This window comes from Grammomys surdaster, unplaced genomic scaffold (assembly GCF_004785775.1).
Source record: "Grammomys surdaster isolate TR1022 unplaced genomic scaffold, NIH_TR_1.0 67, whole genome shotgun sequence".
NCBI lineage: Eukaryota > Metazoa > Chordata > Mammalia > Rodentia > Muridae > Grammomys > Grammomys surdaster.
In genome coordinates, this window is record NW_021604569.1 from 21,347,359 (window position 1) to 21,367,140 (window position 19,782).

General features: G+C 52.6%; 2 protein-coding genes across 3 annotated transcripts in view; one reads left to right on the forward strand and one right to left on the reverse strand.

The window, feature by feature from the left end:
* The first annotated feature begins 6,159 nt into the window (after window positions 1–6,159).
* Window positions 6,160–13,950, forward strand: Nacad (NAC alpha domain containing). The gene is made up of 8 exons (XM_028779007.1): window positions 6,160–6,226; window positions 8,742–12,173; window positions 12,305–12,411; window positions 12,493–12,564; window positions 12,814–12,960; window positions 13,052–13,195; window positions 13,330–13,452; window positions 13,939–13,950. The coding sequence occupies exons 1-8, from the start codon at window positions 6,160–6,162 to the stop codon at window positions 13,948–13,950; spliced, it is 4,104 nt and encodes a 1,367-aa protein (XP_028634840.1).
* Window positions 13,951–14,885: 935 nt separating this feature from the next.
* The window catches only part of Ccm2 (CCM2 scaffold protein), a 51,114-nt gene continuing 46,217 nt past the window's right edge, over window positions 14,886–19,782 (reverse strand). For both annotated transcript variants that reach the window (XM_028777174.1, XM_028777183.1), the window contains exons 7-10: window positions 18,254–18,311; window positions 17,592–17,730; window positions 17,054–17,192; window positions 14,886–15,552 (exon numbers count right to left, since the gene is read on the reverse strand). In XM_028777174.1, the coding sequence (XP_028633007.1) occupies window positions 15,272–15,552; window positions 17,054–17,192; window positions 17,592–17,730; window positions 18,254–18,311 (617 nt within the window). In that variant the 3' untranslated portion in view covers window positions 14,886–15,271. The remainder of the gene's footprint in view (window positions 15,553–17,053; window positions 17,193–17,591; window positions 17,731–18,253; window positions 18,312–19,782) is intronic.

The following is a 19,782-nucleotide window of genomic DNA, read 5'->3' on the forward strand; positions in this document are numbered from 1 at the left end:
TGTGTGTGTGTGTGTGTGTGTGTGTGTGTGTGTGTGTGTGTGTGTGTTGGTTTGTTTATACTGTCTGATTTCTGGGCTCTATTTTTTATTGTTTCTTTTCTATTTATTCATTTGACTTTTTGGGACAGGGTTTCTCTTTATACTCCTAGCTATCCTGGAACTCAACTCTAGACCAGGATGGCCTCGAACTCACAGATCCATCTGCTTCTGTCTCCCCAGTGCTGGGATTGAAGGCGTGTGACACCATCACCTGGCCTGAGCTCTCCTGTTAGTCTCATTCACTTGTTGGTTTGTGTTTAGTGGAGGCTGACCTTGGACTTCTGATCCTGATCTTCCTGCTACTTCCCAAGTTCTGGAATTACAGGAGTGGGCCAGTATTCTCTGTGCATTAGTTGTCTCTAGAGGAACAGAACCAGTTGATAACTTTCTTTGCATTGGAGAGCTAAGACCCTGGTAGCTGCTTAGCCCTCAAGGCCAGCTGACTGAGTTATGCCAGTCGTGTGCTCAAGATCTGGAGCACTCCTGGGGAGTCACTTGCCTTCAATCAAGTTTGGAAGGCTGGAGATGCGGAGCTCCAGTGTTTAGTGAAAGGTGGTGTGGTGGCAGTGCCAGCCAGGAACAATGTGGACAAACAATCTGCTCTGTGCTGCCTCTGGCTAGTGGTGTACATCTGCTCAGATGTTGGATGAGGCACCACGCTTGGCACAGATCTTCGAGAGCACGGGATGAGGGACTTCTCACTCTTGGAGAATCTCCTTGGGTTTTTTAGCGTATGATTACTGATGGTGGGAGCACGGGTGACTGAAGTGTGAACACTTGAGATCTTGGAGAGCTTGGATGCCAGGCCTCCTGTCACTTCAGTGTGCACAGCTAGAGTAGTCATCTTTAGGTTTGCTGTTTCAACAGTTACTGTCATGGCTGCCTAGTTTTTTACTTTATTGTGGTAGCTGGGCATGGAAGCCATTGTATGTGCATGTACGTAAGCTAGAGGATAGTTTGTTCAAGTTTATTTTATATGTTTAGGTCCCTGGGTTTACACAGCAAGCACACCAGTTGACTGAGCCATCCTGCCAGCCCCCTCAAACTCCTATACATCCGGACAGCCAAACAGGCTACCCACTCTGGAGGAATGTGTTCACCATCCCCAAAAAACACCTCACAGCTTGACTAGTATCTGTCAGTCCCAGATTCAATCAAGTTGACAACCAAGATTAACCATTAAAAGTAAACACAAGCCGGGCGGTGGTGGCACACGCCTTTAACCCCAGCACTTGGGAGGCAGAGGCAGGTGGATTTCTGAGTTTGAGGCCAGCCTGGTCTACAGAGTGAGTTCCAGGACAGCCAGGGCTACACAGAGAAACCCTGACTTGAGAAAAAAAAAAAAGTAAGCACAAATGCCTGTGTACACACCCAATGTATACACTAGACAAGATTGTTCACTATCCTTATTTCTGTGACTTATCAAGTAGACTGAGCTGGTATCTGTAACTGCCTTCCTCTACTGCCTACTCCTCCTCTACAAGCACCTCAACAGGTTTTGGTTCTTTCCTTTTATCCCTGAAGGATCTAGCCTTGTCATTCCATTGGCCTTGATCACAGGATATGCCACATCAAAGTATCCCTGAAAGGATCTCCTGCACTGATAGCCTGACTTCCATTTTGGAGAAGCAGTCCAGTTCCTCCTTGATCATCATGATACGTCACACACAAGAACTGCTTGCTCAAACTTGTTTAAGGCTGGTTGGTGGGAAGATGGTTGGTTGGTTTTTTTGTTTGTTTTGAGACAGGGTCTCTCAACAGAGCCTTGGCTGTCCAGGAGCTCACTATATAGAGTAGGCTGGCCTCAAACTCAACAGAAGTCTATTTGCCACTGACTCAAAGATGTGTGCCATCACACCCAGCTATAACTACTTTCTTAATCTGCTGACTCGAGTATCTATCAGGAGCCCAGAATGTCTTAGCTTACAGTTCAGTGGGGTGTTTGTTGTGCCTGTGGGCAAAAGCATCCCATGTTCTGGTACCAAAGTTTCTTGGTCACAGAAAACAATGTTGCAGGGTTAGAAAGCAAAGGTTCTTGTGTCACTAGGAGTGGTAGTAAGTGGTACCATTTCCACCCCTTGGTTGCTAGACCCATGAATCCCTGTAATAGAAACAGTGCCATATATTGGATGATGATTCAAAGCACAGGCTTCTGGGGAATCCTGTCTCAGCTCTTGAAATCTAGTTGAATTTACTTCCTATTCTTCAATGCACATATGCTTTACAAGCCCGGTGTAGCTGCTACCTTGAGCCCACCTGGTCTAGTCAGTGATAGAATGGACCAAAAGCAGCTAAGAGCTCATGCCAAGCAGGGGACAGGAAACACACTGGGGATGGCAGGAGGCTTTTGAAGTCTCAAAGCCTGCTCCAGTGACACACTTTCTAATCCTTTCTTAATGGTTCAAACCAAGTCCATGTAATTCATACATGGCCTGGTGGGGCTATTCTCACTGAGCCATACTGCTTCACAAACAGATGGGAAGACTAAGGAGGATCATAGTCATCTGGAACTTCCAGCTGAGAAGTCCTGGTAGAAGACGTGGGCGACGATGTACTGTACGGGTACAGTACCATTCCTAGAGACTGCTTTCCTGGGATGTGGGGACCAAATGTTAGGTTGAGGGAAAGAAGAAAGGCTCAAGAGTGAGATGTCCTGAAGAAGAGATCAGCTCCTGCCAGACAGCCTCACTGTTGGGCTAAGCTATCTGCCTTGAAAAACAAATGATGACATAGTTATTTTTTCTGAAACAAATTTTTAAATTTTATGTTAATTTCACTTTTTGGCAGAAATTTCCAATCTAGCTTTTGGTTTGGGTTGTTTGTTTGTTTCATTGTGTTTCTTTGGAGACAGGGTCTTACCAGGTAGTTCTCATCTGGTACCCATTGTGTAGACTTGGCTAGCATTGAACTTGGAGTAATTCAGTTTCTGCCTCCCAAGAAATTATGAGACATACCCCCAGACCCTGCTTTGTACATGAAGATTTATTTTTCTCCTTTCCTGTTGTCTTTTTGTTAATTGATTTCTCAGTTTTGCTCATGGTAGTATGGAAACATACTCTGTTACTTTACCTTGTTTGTTTGTTTGTTTGTTTGTTTGTTTTTGGATTTCTGAAATAGGGTTTCTCTTTGTTATCCTGGCTGTCTTGGAACTTGCTCTGTAGACCAGGCTGGACTCAAGAGATCTGCCTGCCTCTGCCTCCCAAGTGTTGAAATTAAAGGTGTGTGCCACGGGGCTGGTGAGATGGCTCAGTGGTTAAGAGCACTGACTGCTCTTCCAGAGGTAATGAGTTCAAATCCCAGCAACCACATGGTGGCTAACAACCATCTGTAATGATATCTGATGCCTTCTTGTGGGGTGTCTGAAGACAGCTACAGTGTACTTACATATAATAAATAAAATAAAAAAAAAATTTAAAGGTGTGTGCCACCAATGCCTGGCTTGTTTTTTAGGCAGGGTCTTACTGGTTAGTCCTGGCTGTCCTGGAACTTACTACCAAGCCCTGTTATTAAATATGTTGGTACTGTTTTATAGACTAGAAAAAAAATTTTTTGAGGATGATCTAAGGACGTTTTAAAATATATGTTCTATGGGACCATCAAAACGACCCAGCTGGTAAAATCATTTTCTGCCAAGCCTAACAACCTGGGTTCAATTCCTAGGACCAGCATGGTGGAAGGAGACAGCCAACTCCTAAAAGCTGTTCTCTGACTTCCACAAATGCAGTGACATTGAGCCTAGCATGGTGGCACATGCCTTTAATTCCAGCACTCCAGGACAGCCAGGGAAACCCTGTCTCAAAAAAACAAAAGCATAATTTAAAAAAATCAAAACACTTGAAAAGGACTTCTGTATAATCCAAAATAAGTAATTGGTTTCTATTACAAGAGGGAGGAGTCAGGGCGCAGTTACAAAACAGAACCACCCCCTGGTAATGCAGTCCAATGTCTAGTAGCCACTGCCATCTGAAGGTTGTCTCCCAGGCTCCACCCACTGCTGTTACTAGTGGTCCCACAGAGCTGGTGTCTCCAATACACTGCCTTCTCAGCTGCTCTCCATAACCCGTCATGTCCCCAGTACTAGTACTAACTTCAAACCATCTGGGATACTCTTACACAACACTAAGCTCGGCTGCCAGCTCAGGGTTAGGTTTTGGTCCTGCTGGATCACAAGTAATGTGTGCTGACCCTGAGAAAATGTTTCTCAGAAGATTTTGCCTCAATGATGCTGGTCTCTATTAATGACAGCCTATGTTTTTTCCAGCCCCAGCTAACCAGAAACTACAGATTCTTAATTCAAAATATTACACAAAGCCGGGCGGTGGTGGCGCACGCCTTTAAACTTGGGAGGCAGAGGCAGGCGGATTTCTGAGTTCAAGAGTTCGAGGCTAGCCTGGTCTACAGAGTGAGTTCCAGGACAGCCAGGGCTACACAGAGAAACCCTGTCTCGAAAAAGCCAAAAAAAAATATATATATATATATATTACACAAATGCCCAGTAGAGTTTTTGCTTTAACAAGCCAGGTCTCCATCATCTGTACCTCTCTCATATTCCTTCTTCAAACCCCTACAACATTAAACTCTCAGCAGCCAACGGTCTTTTCTAGCCCAAAGCTCCAGATACTTCCACAGTCTTCCCACAAAACAACATGGTCAGACCACCATAGCCACAAACCCATTTTCTGGTACCAATTGCTGGATTAGTTTGCTTTCTGTTGCTGTGATAAACACCAGAAACAAAAGCAACTAGGGGTGGGGGTGGGGTGGCACACACCTTTGGTTCCAGCACTACAGAGGCACAGGCAGATTATCTTCTGAGTTTGAGGCCAGCCTGTCTACAGTGTGAGTTCCAAGGCAGCCAGGACTACACAGGAAAAAAATTGTCTCCAAAAAGGGCATGGGTGTAGGGAAAGGATTTTCACAGGAGGAAACAACTTAGATCCTTGGATATGAAGTAAGGGTCCTTCAGTGGAATATGAAATCAAATATCAGGAGGACGGGGTGGGTTGTCAGCAACAGAGGAGAATGTGCCAGTTTTGCAGGAGATACTGGTCTTTGGATGTGGTGGGTAAGGGTGCCAGGGGTACATTGGTGTGCACCTCAAGTCAGGTACAGAGGAGTATGGAAGAGCACTCGGCTTCCCGTAGACCCAGAAGATCCTATCCATTGGACACTCCCTCCTTGCTTGCCTCAATAGCTGCTAATTTTTCCGACTCCAGCTCACCGATGACAATGTGTCATTCATTCATCTGGTGCCTGGCACTGGGAGGGGAGGGGGGGCGCGCTGAGCATTGCAACAGCTGGGATGGACGCATAGTACATTTCAGGAAGGGAAACAGCAAGCAACATCTCTGGAGGTGTGGCACAGGGCTGGCAGGAACAGAATGAGTGAGGTACATTTCTTCCCTGTCCTAAAGAACTGAAGGGTGAAAGAAAGAAAGCAGACCGCAGACTAGAAGTCAAAGATCCAGCTCAGGCCAAGAGCTTGTCTGGAGCCACGTTCCCTGGCGCATTCAGTTCCATCTTCCGTTGCCACAGAGACAGGAGGTAGTTACTATGGAGACTGACTGCCAGGACCAGCCAATCCCGAGCTGCTATTTCACCTCATCTTGGGGCTGAGGGGCTGAGGCTCCTTCCCTGGGCTCTCTGTGTCCTCTGTCCAGTCATTGAGCAATAGGTTGGGCCATAACTTATTAAAGTGGCCCTGCCCCCTCTGCAGAATATATAGCTATCTCTCCAGATTAAGCCGCACCCCTGGTTCTGAAGACACCTTTTGCCTCTTTCCAGTTAAGAGGCGATGTCACCTTGGGAGGAGTCTGGCCTCGAAGCGGCCCCTTGGATGCTGCGGGAAAGGCGGGGCAGGGCGCAGCCTTCTGGCCCTAGACTCAGCAGTGGGAGAGAGGCGATGGGGTGAACGTAGAGAACAAGCGCCCTCCCTCTGGCGCTCCGCAGTGCTCGGCGCGCTGGCGCACGCTCATTCGGCTTGATAGGCGGGCGAGGCAGCGCTGACGTCATTTACGCCCCCCCCCCAACAGAGGGGCGGTGGCCGTGCTGGCTACTCCGAGCGCATTGACGGACAGAGGGACAGAGAGACAGGGGTATCAGCAGGCACACGTCCAGGCCATGCCCGGGGAGGCTGCGGGCGCTGAGCTGTCGCTGCCTGAGGCAGGAGGGCCTGGATCCCGCACAGGTGAGACCGCGCCGGCTCCCCTTTCTGGCCCAATACCTTTCTCTGGCTTTCTCTCTCCTCCATCCCTCTGCCTCCTCACAGTCCCCTCCCCTGTCTCTCCAGACCGGTTCTTCCCTCCATCTGCATCTTCCCCTCCATCCCCGAGCCCCAGCATTTCATGAAAGCCTGGAGGCCGCAGACTGCATCCTCCTAGCCTTGAAGCTATGAAGGGCAGCGTCTTGGCCTTTCACTCTGGGCTGTGGGGGCCGTACTCTTTGGACCAAGTCCCATTTACTTGGGTCTCTGTGCCACATCGCGTTCCATTGTCCACAGAGAGTTGGGCCCCAGGACCTATAGTGGGGTGTCAGGTTTGGAGGGGGGAGGCCCAGAGGATCCTTAGAGGTACCTTTTGTGCCCAGGGCAGCAGGCGGCTAGACTTAGTAGGCAGTTGTAGTACCAATGGAACCTGGGAGCCCAGCCAGAGGACACCGGGCAGAGCTAGGTCTGAGAGGTGGGGCCCTGAACAGGTATCCCAGCCAGCAGTGGTCTTACTATGCAGACCTTGGAGAAGAAGGGACATTAAATGTTGGTAGAGGTCAGTCCACTTTCAGGTCTTAGGATACTCTAAGTTTGAATGGTCCCTACTGGAGATGGGCTGTGTGTAACTTGGGCAAAGCCAAGGGCACCTTGCTGGGTGCAAGAAGTTATCTAGGGACAGGATGGGCAAGACTAGGGATGTTACCAGTGCTGTGCCAGGGTCCTGGTTGAGAGCTAACAGTTCCCACCCTACTCTTGCTGGGGAGCAGGCAATCCAGGCTGAGACTCCTCAGACCCAGTCATAAGCTGGTTTGCTTGGTGACCTTGAATGACACACACACACACACCCTTTGGTTTTTTATTTCCTTCCATTTTAACCTTGGCCCAATTCTGCCCTACTGCCCTGGGTCCACACTAGGACATGGAGATGGCAGGAGCCTGACTTGGGAACACCCAGTGATGGCTACTAGCCACACCCACGTCCAGTGCCATGTCCCTCAAAGAACCTGGAGGAACCCCCTCCCTTTCCTTCAGGACCCCTGGTTGCCCTAGTAGCCCAGGTTCAGGTCAATGAGTCAAGCTGGTGTCAGAGGCGAGTGTTCAGACACGCTGAGAGCAGAGAACAGGGAGGAGGCCGTATCCCCTTCAGCCTCCCTCTCATCCTGGCTGAGAACTGCTCAGTAGCTGAAAAAGACAAAGCCACCACACCACGGTGCAGGCGCAGGCGATGTTGCCCTGTCACCAGTGAGCATGGTAAAGCCAGCAGCGTTGGCAGTGTGCCTGCTGGAGCGGCAGGCCCCTAGGCACTGCCCCTCCCCCTCTTACGCAGGCTGTGAACTGAGCTCTGGGGACACTAGGGAGGCTTTAAGTGGATACTTCAAAGAGATGTGTGTTTGGCCTTGGTCCAGGTAAGGGAAGGGCTGTTACAGAGTTTTTAAAAATGAGCACTCAGAGAACCACTTACATGGTTGAGCTAAAAGCCAACTCAAATGAGTGTGCAGAGTGACCTGAGTAGGGACACGCAGCTCAGCAAGAAGCAAGACAGCATTAGCCAGAAAGATAGGAGGGAGCGTGGGGGTGCTGCCATCTGGAGAGGCTTCTTTGCTGCCTTCCTAAGTCCCTAAGTACTCTCTGACCCACAATGCTCCACGACCAGAGCGTGTGTAAATGATGCAGCACGTCAGCAGGAGGCGTGTCAGCCCAGGAGCTTTTGTGAGCACCTGTACCTGACCAGATAGTGCCGGAGGCCTAGAGAATGACCCCAGGGTAGGCCAGGAGCTCCCAGCATGGTGGAGGATCTGTCGCCATGAGCATTGGTTGGCATGTCCTGTTCCCATGGGCATCATTTCCCACCGCGGCCCTTTTGAGCAGGATGCTGCAGCTCTGTGGCACATGTCTGTCTCCATTCTCCAGAAAGTTAGCTCTGTGTGGGGCTATGCTGAGAGCTCTGAGGAACCCGAGGCTGGCCTCGAGTATAGGCAGCAAGGGTAGGAGAGAGACGAGCTAGAGGCAGAAGCTCTTGCTTACAGTAGACCTGGAATGTTCCAGAACTGTAGTGTGCAGGACCCCTGCCCTTGTCACAGGAAGGAGATGGCACTGTCCAGTGGGTTCTCATGGCCCTCTGTTCTCACCAAGCCCAGGTGAACCAAGCTGAAACGGCAAGCTGGATTCTGAACAGAGACAATTGTGTCTAGTTTTGTCTTTGCTGAAGTGCCCCCCAAAAAGGCCTCGGTTTCTAATACACAACAGCACTCCTCATGGGCCCCCTTCATACTAAGCCTCTGTCAGCAGCTGCCTGATCTGCTGTAACACCTGGAAATTCTTCCTCAAATACACATAGCCTACGGGCCATTGTCTTCTCCACTAACTTCCCTGGCCAGCCCTCCTCTGGAATTGTAACCATGGAAACCTGCCCATCTGAGGTTCAGCTGTTCACCTGGCCTGGCCTGGCCCTGAAATGTGTCCAGAGGGCATCTCATGTCCTTTTCTGTCTCCACAGATCTCTCATGTGATGCAGCTATTACAACCATCCTGAAAGGGGACCAACTGGAGCCCCATGGCCTGACCCCAGGGCCTAGTCCTCTGACGCTCACATTCCTGTCCAGCAAGCCAGGTGCCAGGCCCCAGCCTGAGGGGGCCAGCTGGGATGCAGGGCCCAGTGGGGCTGCCTCAACCTGGGTGGACCCGGCAGAGGGTAGCCCAGGCATAGTGGTCCTCCCTGAGGGCCTGCCTCTCCGCCCTGTGCCTGCTGAAGTCCCTCTCCCCAGCACCCTGGAGCCCCGCATCGTGATGGGTGAGGAGACATGCCAGGTCATCCCTTCACTCAGGGCAGCCTGGCCAGTGCTCAGGGACCGGGAGGGTGGGCACACTGCCCTGCACCCACCTCCGGAGCTGTGTTCTCAGGGTGATCCTCCTGTGCCTTCCCCTCCCCCTGATCTCGATTCTTACTTCACACCCCCCTCCACTCCCACCAAGACCACCTATGCCCTGCTTCCTGACCATGGGCCCCATAGGGAGGCCTGGGATCTGGAGGCCGAACTGCTGGATGAGTTACTGGACTCAACACCAGCCTCACCCTCCGGCTCCTACATTACAGCAGATGGGGACAGCTGGGCTTCATCACCTTCCTGTTCCCTCAGCCTGCTGGCCCCAGCTGAAGGGCTGGACTTTCCCTCCGACTGGCGCCTCTCCCCATCAGGGTCAGTGGTAGATGAACTAGAACCACACCCCACAGCACCTTCAGAGCCCCCATCCTCTGAGTCTAGCCTCTCAGCAGACAGCACCTCTTCCTGGAGCCAAGAGGGCCATTTCTTTGACCCAAACTTCCTGGCCAACGACCCAATGATCCCTGCCGCCCTACTACCCTTCCGGGGTAGCCTCATCTTCCAGGTGGAGGCTGTGGAAGTGACACCATTGCCCCAAGAGGAGGAGGAAGAGGAGGAGGAGGAAGTTGCTGCTGCTGCTACCCCGGATGGAGACCTGGCTGGAGAGGGTGAGGACGACAGCACATCTGCCTCCTTCCTGCAGTCACTGTCCGACCTGTCCATCATCGAGGGCATGGATGAGGCCTTCGCCTTCCGGGATGATACCTCGGCAGCCTCCTCTGACTCAGACTCAGCTTCTTATGCAGGGGCAGATGATGACAGGCTGTACAGTGGGGAGCCCCATGCCCAGCCCAGTGCTCAGAATACAGAGCAGGAGTACAGAAGCAGGGCTATATTTCCGGGGACAGAATTCACACCTCAGACATCAGAGCAAGAGGAAGCTACCACAGTGACTCCTTGGTTGGGGAACAAAGTTGACTCGGTTGCTGAACAAGCATCTGAGGCTCTTCCTGAGACCTGCCAGAAGGGGATAAGCATGATCTTAGGCTGTCAGTCCCTCACTGCAGAGGCAATTCCAGATGTGCAGGAAGGAGCAAGCCCCACCTTATGTCCAGTCCTTCCTGAAAACTTGAAGGAAGGAGGCCAGGGCCTTCCCTCCACACTAGAGTATGTGGCTGTGGCTTCAGAGGAGCCATGGAAGGCTGGGGGAGGTGTCATAATTCCACAGAACCCCCTTGTGACATTACCCTCACTCTTGCAAAGTACAGATCTCACCTCAGGCCCAGAGTCTGTGGCTGTAGTTGCACTAGAGCCCCAGCAGGATGAGGGGTGTGTCACAGTACTCCAGGATATCCCTGTGGCATCACCTTCACCCCTACAAAGTACAGATCCAACCTCAGGTCCAGAGGCTACGGCTGAGGCTACATTTGAGTTCCAACAGGCTAAGGAAGGTATCCCAGAACTCCAGGGTTCCCCTGTGGCATCATTCTCAGCCCTACAAGGCTCAGATCCCACTTCAGAGCCAGAACCTGGGGTCGTGGTCACATTGAAGTCCCAGCAGGATGAAGGGACTGTCACAGTACCCCAGGAGTCTCCTACAGCAGCATCTCTTCCCCTGCAAAGCTCAGATCCCACTCCAGACCAAGAACCTGAGATTGCTGCCACACTGGGACCACAGCAGGCTGAGGAAGGCACCACCATACACCAGGTTGCCCCAATAGTATCACCTTCACTGCTGCAAGGCTTAGATTCAACCTCAGACCTAGAGTCTGTGGTTGCAGGCACATTGGAGTCCCAGCAGGACGAAGGGATTACCACAGCAACCCAGGACACCCCTGTGGTGGCACCTCCACCCCTTCGAGGTACAGATTCCACCATGGACCCAGAGTTGATAGCTCAAGACACCTCTCAGGCCCTGCAGAGAGAAGCAGGCTACACCCCAGGGACCAAGTCTTCCGTCTCTGAGGCCCATCACGAATTAGGTGTGGCCTTAGGACCAAGGCCAGTGCCTAAGGAGCAGGATGCAGAACCTCCTTCACACTCAGCACTCCCAGCTTCGAATCAAGCCCAACAGAATGGTTCAGAGCCAGTTGTAAAGAGTGACAATGTTGGGGCTCCAGGAGAAGAGTCAGGTCCCACTTTGAGCACAAAGACCTCTGAGCCCACATCTTGCATGGAGGAGAAAGTAGCTGAGAGCATATCTGCACCCACACAAGGAACATGTCTTGAAGCCCACGATAGGGTCAAGGCCCACTCACCTCAAAGAGAGGCCTTGAGGGCCAAGAACAAGCGTGGTAGAGGCCCCAAACCACCAGGACAGGGAAATGGGGTGAAGTCAGCACCATCCCAAGGCACCATGGAGACTTTCAAGGCACATTCTGCTGCACGCTCTGAGGTCAGCCAGCCACAGCTGATGAGCTCAGCTGGAGAGGGAAAGAACCCGAGCAGCAAGGACACCTCAGGCCCCAGGCTTCCTGTGGCTCTATCTGTACAAGCCAGGCTAGGTTCCTGCCCAGGGTCCCCAGCAAGAGCCACATGCACACTGAGCAGGGTCTACTCTGAAGAGACTGCCAGGTGTGCACCACCCTTCCAGCATCCGGAGCCTATGCTGGGCCTGGGCAGTGGAGAACAGCCCAAGGTGACCCCCGGTACCCTTAATCTTTCCCCAGAGAACTCTGCTGGTGACCTGCTCACCACACCTCAGAATAAGTTTCTGGACCCTGACCCTTCTGCTCCCAGTGTCCTGGACAGGGTATCCCAATCATCCCCAGGGCCCCCAGACCCCTGCCTGTGCCCCACTCCCCAGAAAGCCTCTGTGGAGGAGGAGCCCCCAGCCTCTCGTGGCCTGATACCTCGGGCAGGAGCCCAGGGAGTTGCTGCCATTACCACCTCAGGATCCACAAAGCCTCTGGGAGCCCGGCAGCGTGTCAGCCTCTCACCTCACTCCACCCTCAACCCCAAGGTGACCCCCACAGATGCCAAAGACCTGGCTTGCAGCATCTCAAGCCCCTGCCAAGTGCCTCCTCCCTCTGGGACCCAGAACCCATCGGGTCCTCGAGGGTTCCTAGCTCATGAACAACAAGAGGATGAGGATAGCCTGGAGGAAGGTAAGGGAATGTGGGGGGGAGGGAGGGTCAGTGCCTGGGCCAGCTGGATTCTTCCCAGGGAAACACTAGAGGATGGGACTGGTGGTCCCTCTGCAATAGTAAGAGGACCTCACACCTCATCCCTCCCCCAGACTCGCAGAGGGCCCCAGGCTCTGGACAGCATTCGGATAGCCACGGGGAGTCGTCCGGTGAGCTGGATGAGGATATTTCACCTCAGAAATCGCAGTGCCCGGCACAGGTGCTGGCCCCAGAAGGAGGTGGGTCTCTGGGTGAGCACTGGCCCAGCTCCTACAGATACTTAGCCTTCCCTTCCCTATAGGGCCCAGCAGGCAGCAATGAGGAGAGCATCACCAGAGCCAAGCAAAGCCGCAGTGAAAAGAAGGCTCGAAAGGTCAGCTGAGAGCTCCCCTAGAGGACCCTGGGAGAGGACATAAAGGGAGGCATCCTTCCTAATGCCCTTTAAACCCGGTAGCCAGTGAAATACTTGAAGAGGGTTGAGTCAAATCTAGTAACCCACCCCTACCCCTAAACACTGGCATGTCCTGAGGAGGCCCTTACAGAGGGAGGTCTGCCTGACAAGGGGAAGGGCAGCCATCCAGTCACAGGAAAGGTGGTCTGAGTCTCCTGCTCTCTGCCTCAGGCAATGTCGAAACTGGGCTTACGGCAGATCCAGGGGGTCACCAGGATCACCATCCAGAAGTCCAAGAACATCTTGTTTGTGATTGCCAAGCCAGATGTCTTCAAGAGCCCTGCCTCAGACACCTATGTGGTCTTTGGTGAGGCCAAGGTCTGTCTTGGCTAAGATCGTGCTGTGGTTTGGGGGAAGGGCAGGGAAGGGCAGGAGTCTGTGAGCTCACTCACAGCTGTCTGTACTGCAGATCGAGGACCTGTCCCAGCAAGTACACAAAGCTGCAGCAGAGAAGTTCAAGGTGCCCTCAGAGTCCTCAGCCCTGGTCCCTGAGCTGGCAGCTGGACCCCGTGTGAGGCCAGAGTGCGAAGAGCAAGAGGAGGAAGATGAGGAGGTGAGGCCTAGAGGCTCTGGACACTTTGATGGGTGCCTGGGTGAAGGTTAGGGTGGGATTTTACTCTGCCTGGGCAGCACCTGTTTCAAGGGGTCTCAGGCAACTTAAGCCACCTTCTTATTTTCTTCCACTAGGTAGAGGATGCTGGACTAGAACCTCGTGACATTGAACTGGTGATGGCCCAGGCCAATGTGTCCAGGGCAAAGGCTGTGCGGGCCCTGAAGGACAACCACAGTGACATTGTCAATGCTATCATGGTGAGCAAATACTGGCTCTTTCCTCAGCCCAGATGTCCCTAGGGAGGTCCTTCACAAAAGACCCTCTGCTAATATGATGCTTCTTCTGCAGGAACTGACAATGTAGCTGTTGACTGGAAGCTGGGGCAATTCTGCCTCTCCTCAGCTCTGCAGCCCAATAAATCAGTGTCACATGATCACCCTCTGGAGTCCCCTCAGTTCTGTGGTATTGTCTCGTCACCCCTCGGTGTCTCATTAGGACCTTTGATGTCCGTCACTGCCCTGTAGTGTCCCCTTGGCACCTTTGTTGCCTTCTGTCAGCTCACTGCTTGATACCATCACTCCATTGCCACCATCCCCTTTTGGTGTCTGATCTATCTCTGCTGTTACCTGATTGCCCTTTGATGGTTCCTCCTCCTCCTCCTCCTGTGGCCCTGTCATCCCCCCGAGTCCCTTCGCCTCTCTCCGGCAGTGTGCTCATGTACTCTCTGTCCTTTCCTCCTGCAGCTTTGGCTATAAAAGTATGGCTGCCCAAGTCCTTCACTTCCACATACACTCTCCTGGTGTGCATATGGGACACTAGGACGTGACTGAGCACAGGGTGGACATCGGCCTGTCTTCGGTATCTCCACTTCAAGGAGAGACTTAGCTGCATGCAAACCGAAAGACCACTCCAACAGTGTCTTGGTTCTCTTGGCTTGGCCTAGGCTCCCATGACGAGCCCCAGGACAGATGACAGGAGAATTCTGTCAAATGCTGTCCTGAAGCTATGCTGAGAAAAGCATCCATGAGATCCCAGGGACACTGTGGCTTGTGCTGGATACAACTGAGGTGTCCAGAGAGCCCCAAGGGCTCTGCCACAACCATCCTAGGCCTTCTGTCAAGGACATAGAGCCTCCTCCCCAAGTATAGGCAGCAGAGGCATGTGACCAGTCTCCTCAGCCTAGCTTTCTAGGGCAGCCTGACCCCAGGTCACTTCCCTCATCTCCTGGTGGCTAGGAGGGCTTTAAGGGGTCTAGAGGGTAGAGGCCAGAATGAAGTCGACATGCATGAGAAGAGCTGACTGGCAGGGGACAGAGTGAGGGCCATGAGACCCATGTCAGCCTTCCAGCCTTCCTCTCAGCTCTGTGGGCTCCACTCTTCCCTATATACTGCACTTCTGACCATCAAGGAGGTTTAGGGACGGGGCCAGAGCATGGGACTGTCCTTGGGATAATCTATGCATGGAATGCATAGATCAAGGTAGCCCTGACATGTAAGAGATACCAAAATGCCTGCTCCTGTCCCTCATCCACAGCCAAAGCAGAAGCACCAGTGCTCTCTTCTACCCAAGCCCTGGATGCCATGGGCAGACATGGCCAGCAGATAGGGGCCAGAATGGACCCCTCCCAACTTGTGACAACATGGCTTTCAACCACGTGGAATAGAAAAAAAAAATGCTTGACAACCGGAGATTAAATTATTCACATTGCAGTAAACTTCTTTTTAAGGTCTCTGAGAAGTAGAAGAGGAAAGTCATGTGCAAATATCAGCTGTCCAGGGCCAGGCCGGCAGGACTGGCTCTCCCTGCCAGCTGCACCTGGCCCTCCCCGAGTGGGGATATGCTACAGGCATTGCTGAGCCCCTGAGGAATAGGCACAGAGGTTTCTGCCCTGTGTTGGGGCACATGTCCTGTGGCAGCTCTCCACTCCTTCACAGTAGAGGACCTGGCCACTGGAGCCACCTTTGTCTGCAGCCCCTCCCTAGCTCCAAGCTGGGAAGGGCTAGCCCTCGGGTCTGGGCACTCTTCCCAGGAGGCCTGGGAAGGTTGTGTGAGACAAGTGTATGCTCTCCCGCTCCTTCACGCTGAGTCCTGGTCCATGCTGCAGCCTAGTGCTTCAATATCACTACTGATGTCTGAAATCATGCGGTCCCACTCGTCCCCCTCAGAGGGTGCCGAGCGGTCATCAGGGCTGCCTGTGGTCCTGTTTCCATTGGTGGTGGATGTGGAGGTGGTGCTCAGGGCACGCCGATGCCTGCCAAAGCTGTCAGTGATGATGCCACGGCCATCTTTCACACCAATGGTCTCCAGGAAGTTTTCAAAGTGCTGACTGTCCTTCTCGGGTATAAAGGGCCTCAGACCTGCCAACATACAACCCCAGAGTAACACCTCAGGGTTGGGGGGGGGGGGGCTCAGGACCCTGACACCACACAAGCTGTGCCCTGGAGCCAGGTTTAATTAAATCCGACTGACAAGGGCCCCAGCTATGAATGGCTTGCCATCTGTCAATCTCACTCTCACTGGCTTCAAGGCATGGCATCAGTCAAGGGTCTATGACCTTCAAAGCCCCTATCTAATAGGGCAGAAAGCAAAAGCCACAAAGTCATGGGCAATGAGGTCTGTCCTCAGAGCCAGGACTCATGACAAAGCCAGTCCTACTCAGGAAGACCAGTATCTCAGAACCCCAGCACCTTGATGTGGCAAGGCAGGCTGGGCCCACCCAGATGGGATAAGTTTATAGACACATCAGATGAGTTTACAAACAGCATTCTCCTGAGGTGGAGCCTTTGAGAGAAACCCAAAATATCACTAACACTACTAATTACAAAACACAGGAAACAGAAGGTAAGGTGCTCAAGGTCACCCTCTCCTACTCAGAGAGTTTGAGGCCAGCCTGACCTGCACGAGACTCCGTACTCCTACAAAACCCTGCTTAGGTGGGGGTCAGGAGGTGGTAGAGAGGCCTACACGCTAACAGCACTGCCTGCCTGATGCAGGACTCTAAACAGCAGGTACCCACAGCTCAACTCTCTTCCAACCCACTTTTTCTGAGAGTCTTGCTACATAGCTCAAAGCTAACCTTGAACTTGCTATCCTCCTACCCCCATCTCCTAAGTGCTCCGATTATGGCTGGGTCCTAGCGTGCCTGGCTCTATTGCCATTTCTGGCATAGAGGCAGCTGAGAACAAAATGGGAAGGAGCTGGCTTCAGGCTTCTGAATGTGCATGCTGGGCTGGACGCCAGGGGCCTGGAACGTGAGCCTTACTGAGGACCTGACCCTGCAGGGAGCGAGGAGCTCAGACTAGACTCTAGTCTCCAGTCCTTCCTGACCAAAGACAGTGCCAGGCAGGCAGCTGATATTCTCCAGGACAATACAAAACAAGATCAGCAGGCCTCTCTTGGTCTACCAAGAGCACAGGGAAGAACCTTCCAGGTGAGAGACTGCTGTGGCAGGTGACACCCGGACTGCCAGTGGCTCTGAAGAATGCGCCAGGCGCTTCGAGTGTCTTGTACAGAGATGGGTCCTTCTATCTAAATGGTGTCTTTGTTTCTCCATTCAACAAATTTCTACATCCTCCCCAAAACCCACTGACAAAGATACTTCCCTAAAGGGTCTCTTGAGTCTTTCCAGGAGCACAGTTCTGATTTGATGGCTTTTGTTTAGACTGTCTCAGGACCCTTTTCACGATTCCCAGGAGAGCCAATCCAGCTCAGCTCAAGGAGGGAAGGGCCCTTCCAAGTACCTACGTCAGTCCTGCAGCCTCAGCCAAACTGTCATGACACATGTGATGGAGCTCCTCCCCCTGGACTCTGCACACTCCCAGAAGGGACCGGCAGCCCTCCCTCCTGAGCCCCACTCACCAAGCAGCAGGAACTTGCGGCTGTCCCCATAGAGCTGCCGCAGGCTGATGCAAAACTCATGGATAGAGGCCCCGTTGCGGTATTCATGTAGCAGAGCTGCAAACTGCTGGATCTCCTGTGATGAGAGCTTGGTGCGTAACTGTGAGGGAACAGACATGCAGAGGAAGGAGGGCTTAGCGTGGACCTGCTGTAGACTCAGAATGCCAACCATGTGTCTTGTCATCAGGCCCAGCAGAGGAGCTACACAGAGAAACAGGGCAAACACAGATCTGCTGTCTTGAGACAAAGGAGTCCTCAATAGGGCTGAAGGGAACCAAGCTCTCTGCTTGGAGCAGCAAGGGTGTATACATGACCTGGGAGTACACGGTTCTAGAAGGCTGACTTCAAAGACAAAGGCATCAGGCCTAGGCACCAACGGAACTGCTGTTTCTAATCAGCACCAGCATGGTCCAGGCCCAACAGCCCAGCACCAACTCAGGCCCACAGACCCCTACAGACCAAATAGTAAAAGCAGGCCATTGACGGGGCCTCTGCCTACCGTGAGCATGTAGTCCTGCAGCAGTTCCGTGGCGCTGGTGCTCAGCTCACTCTCGCTGACAGTCTTGCTATGGGGTGATGTCTGCATGCAGAAGGGCAAGGGCGGCAGGCCTCCCATATCCCCAGAGTCTGGGAAGCAGCTGCAAAGGCACAAGGTACAGTGTGAGTGGGTCCCTCACAACCCACCTCATGTGCCTGGTGTGGGCTGGGGTCTGTTGTCCTGTTCACAAATATAAGCAAAGAACACTGACTAAGGAATAAGCCACATATGGAGATCAAGGAGATCCCAGGAGTCAGCTAGTCTTAGTGGACCTGAGGCCCAGTGAAGTGACTCTCAAGATGGCTCATGGGGAAAAGGAGGGAGAGCTAGGGCAGAAGGCTTGTCCAGAGCTGACAGACAGCAAAAGTGGGTCAGTAAGGCTGGGTGAATGCACAGGCCGAGCTAACAGACTTTACAAGGGTACAAGGAACCACCATTTTGTGCCCTTTCCAAGGTCACTTCTGGAGGCTGCAGAAGGGAGTGACGGGAAAGGACTGGCAGGGCTCTAAAGGTGGACACTGGGGATACTGGACTCTGTGGTGCTGAAGAGAACTTGTGGGGCCAAGCTAGAGACCAGACACATAAGACCAGCATTTGATCAAGCGCTCAGCACATGTACTCACAAGGTGCTGGCATCAGCGTCGTAACTGTCCTTCATGTCCACTTTCGTGGAAGAGTCATCTGTGCAAAAGATGTAGAAGACATGGAGGGCTTTCAGGGACTAGTGGGTGTTTCAGGCCCTGGTACCCTGCTGGCCTTAAACTGAGCACTCGATGCAGGTAATCCCAATGTCACATTTAAAGAAAGGAGCCCCCGCTCTGGGGACTTCATCATGCTTCCTATACTGGAACATGCTGAGTGAGCAAGGCAAAGTTCCCAGACTTGAGCCCACAGCCTGTCACAGGCTGGAGTCCACAGAGAACTCACAGATGGCCAAGGTAGTAATAGCTGCTTTTGGAGATGTGCTCAGCTAAACCAGAGAGGTAATGTTACTTGTCCCAGGTCACCCAGCAGAAGCCACAGAGCTGGGCAGTTGAATCTCAGCCTGGACATAGCTGGGTCCCTCCGTATAGCAGAGGATCTGGCCCACAACAGTTGTCTGAGTAATGTCCAATAAATACCACTTTGTGTAGTTAAGATCACAGCCCTAAGGAAAGACACTCCCAACACCAGGATAGGCAATGAGCGAAGGCTCTCAGGGAGGTAGAGTCCTGAGTAAGACTACCTAGGAGCAGGAGACAGTGATGGGACCAGGTACATGCAACGGCATCTGAAGATGTCACATCTCCTCCCGAAACTGTGACTTGCAGCAGTACAAGGCAAAGACTAGTGAAGGTTGCTAATCAGAAGACCTGAATCAGGAGAGGACCTGGGCCATGCTGGGGATTTGATGTGGTTACAGGCGCTCTGCTGTGTCTGGGTTATGAAGTGCCCCTCCTGGAAGGCTCACATAGTACCGCCCTGCCCTAACTCATGGCACTGTTTGGGGAGTTCTGGAACCCTGAAGATGTGGGGCTTAGCTGTGCAAGTAGGCGCACAGGAACTGCATCACGTCCAGAACCCCTCTGTCTCTGCTTCCTGGTCACCAGGAAGTGACATCTTTGTTCCTACTGATCTCCTACCATGATCTGTCTCACCATGGCCCAGGGAACAGGGCTGCCATGGACTGAAACCTCTGAAGCCGTAAGCCAGGCAAACATTTCTTCCTCCTAGAGTGTTCCTCAGTGTCTGGCATGGTGAAGAAACGCTCAACACGTGTGTCAGCAGGGGGTGTGGCCATTGAGAAAGGGCAGAGATGTACATGTAGGGAAGATTAAGGAAGCCCCCAGAACAGCGGTTCTCAACCTGCATGTCGAGACCCCCTTCGGGGCCACAAATCAGATATCCTGCATAACAGATATTTACACTAGATTCTCAACAGAAGCAAACTGACAGTTAATGAAGTAGCAATGCAAATAGCCTTATTGCTGGCGGTCAGCACAGCATGAGGAACTGCATTAACAGGTGTCGGTCAGCACAGCATGAGGAACTGCATTAACGGGTGGCAGCTGAGGAAGGTGGAGAAGCACCGGGGTAGAAGCTGGAAAAAGTCAGTGAGCTGGGGCCTCTAGAGCATCTAGGTATACCCAAAGGGAGGGTCCTCAAAACATGC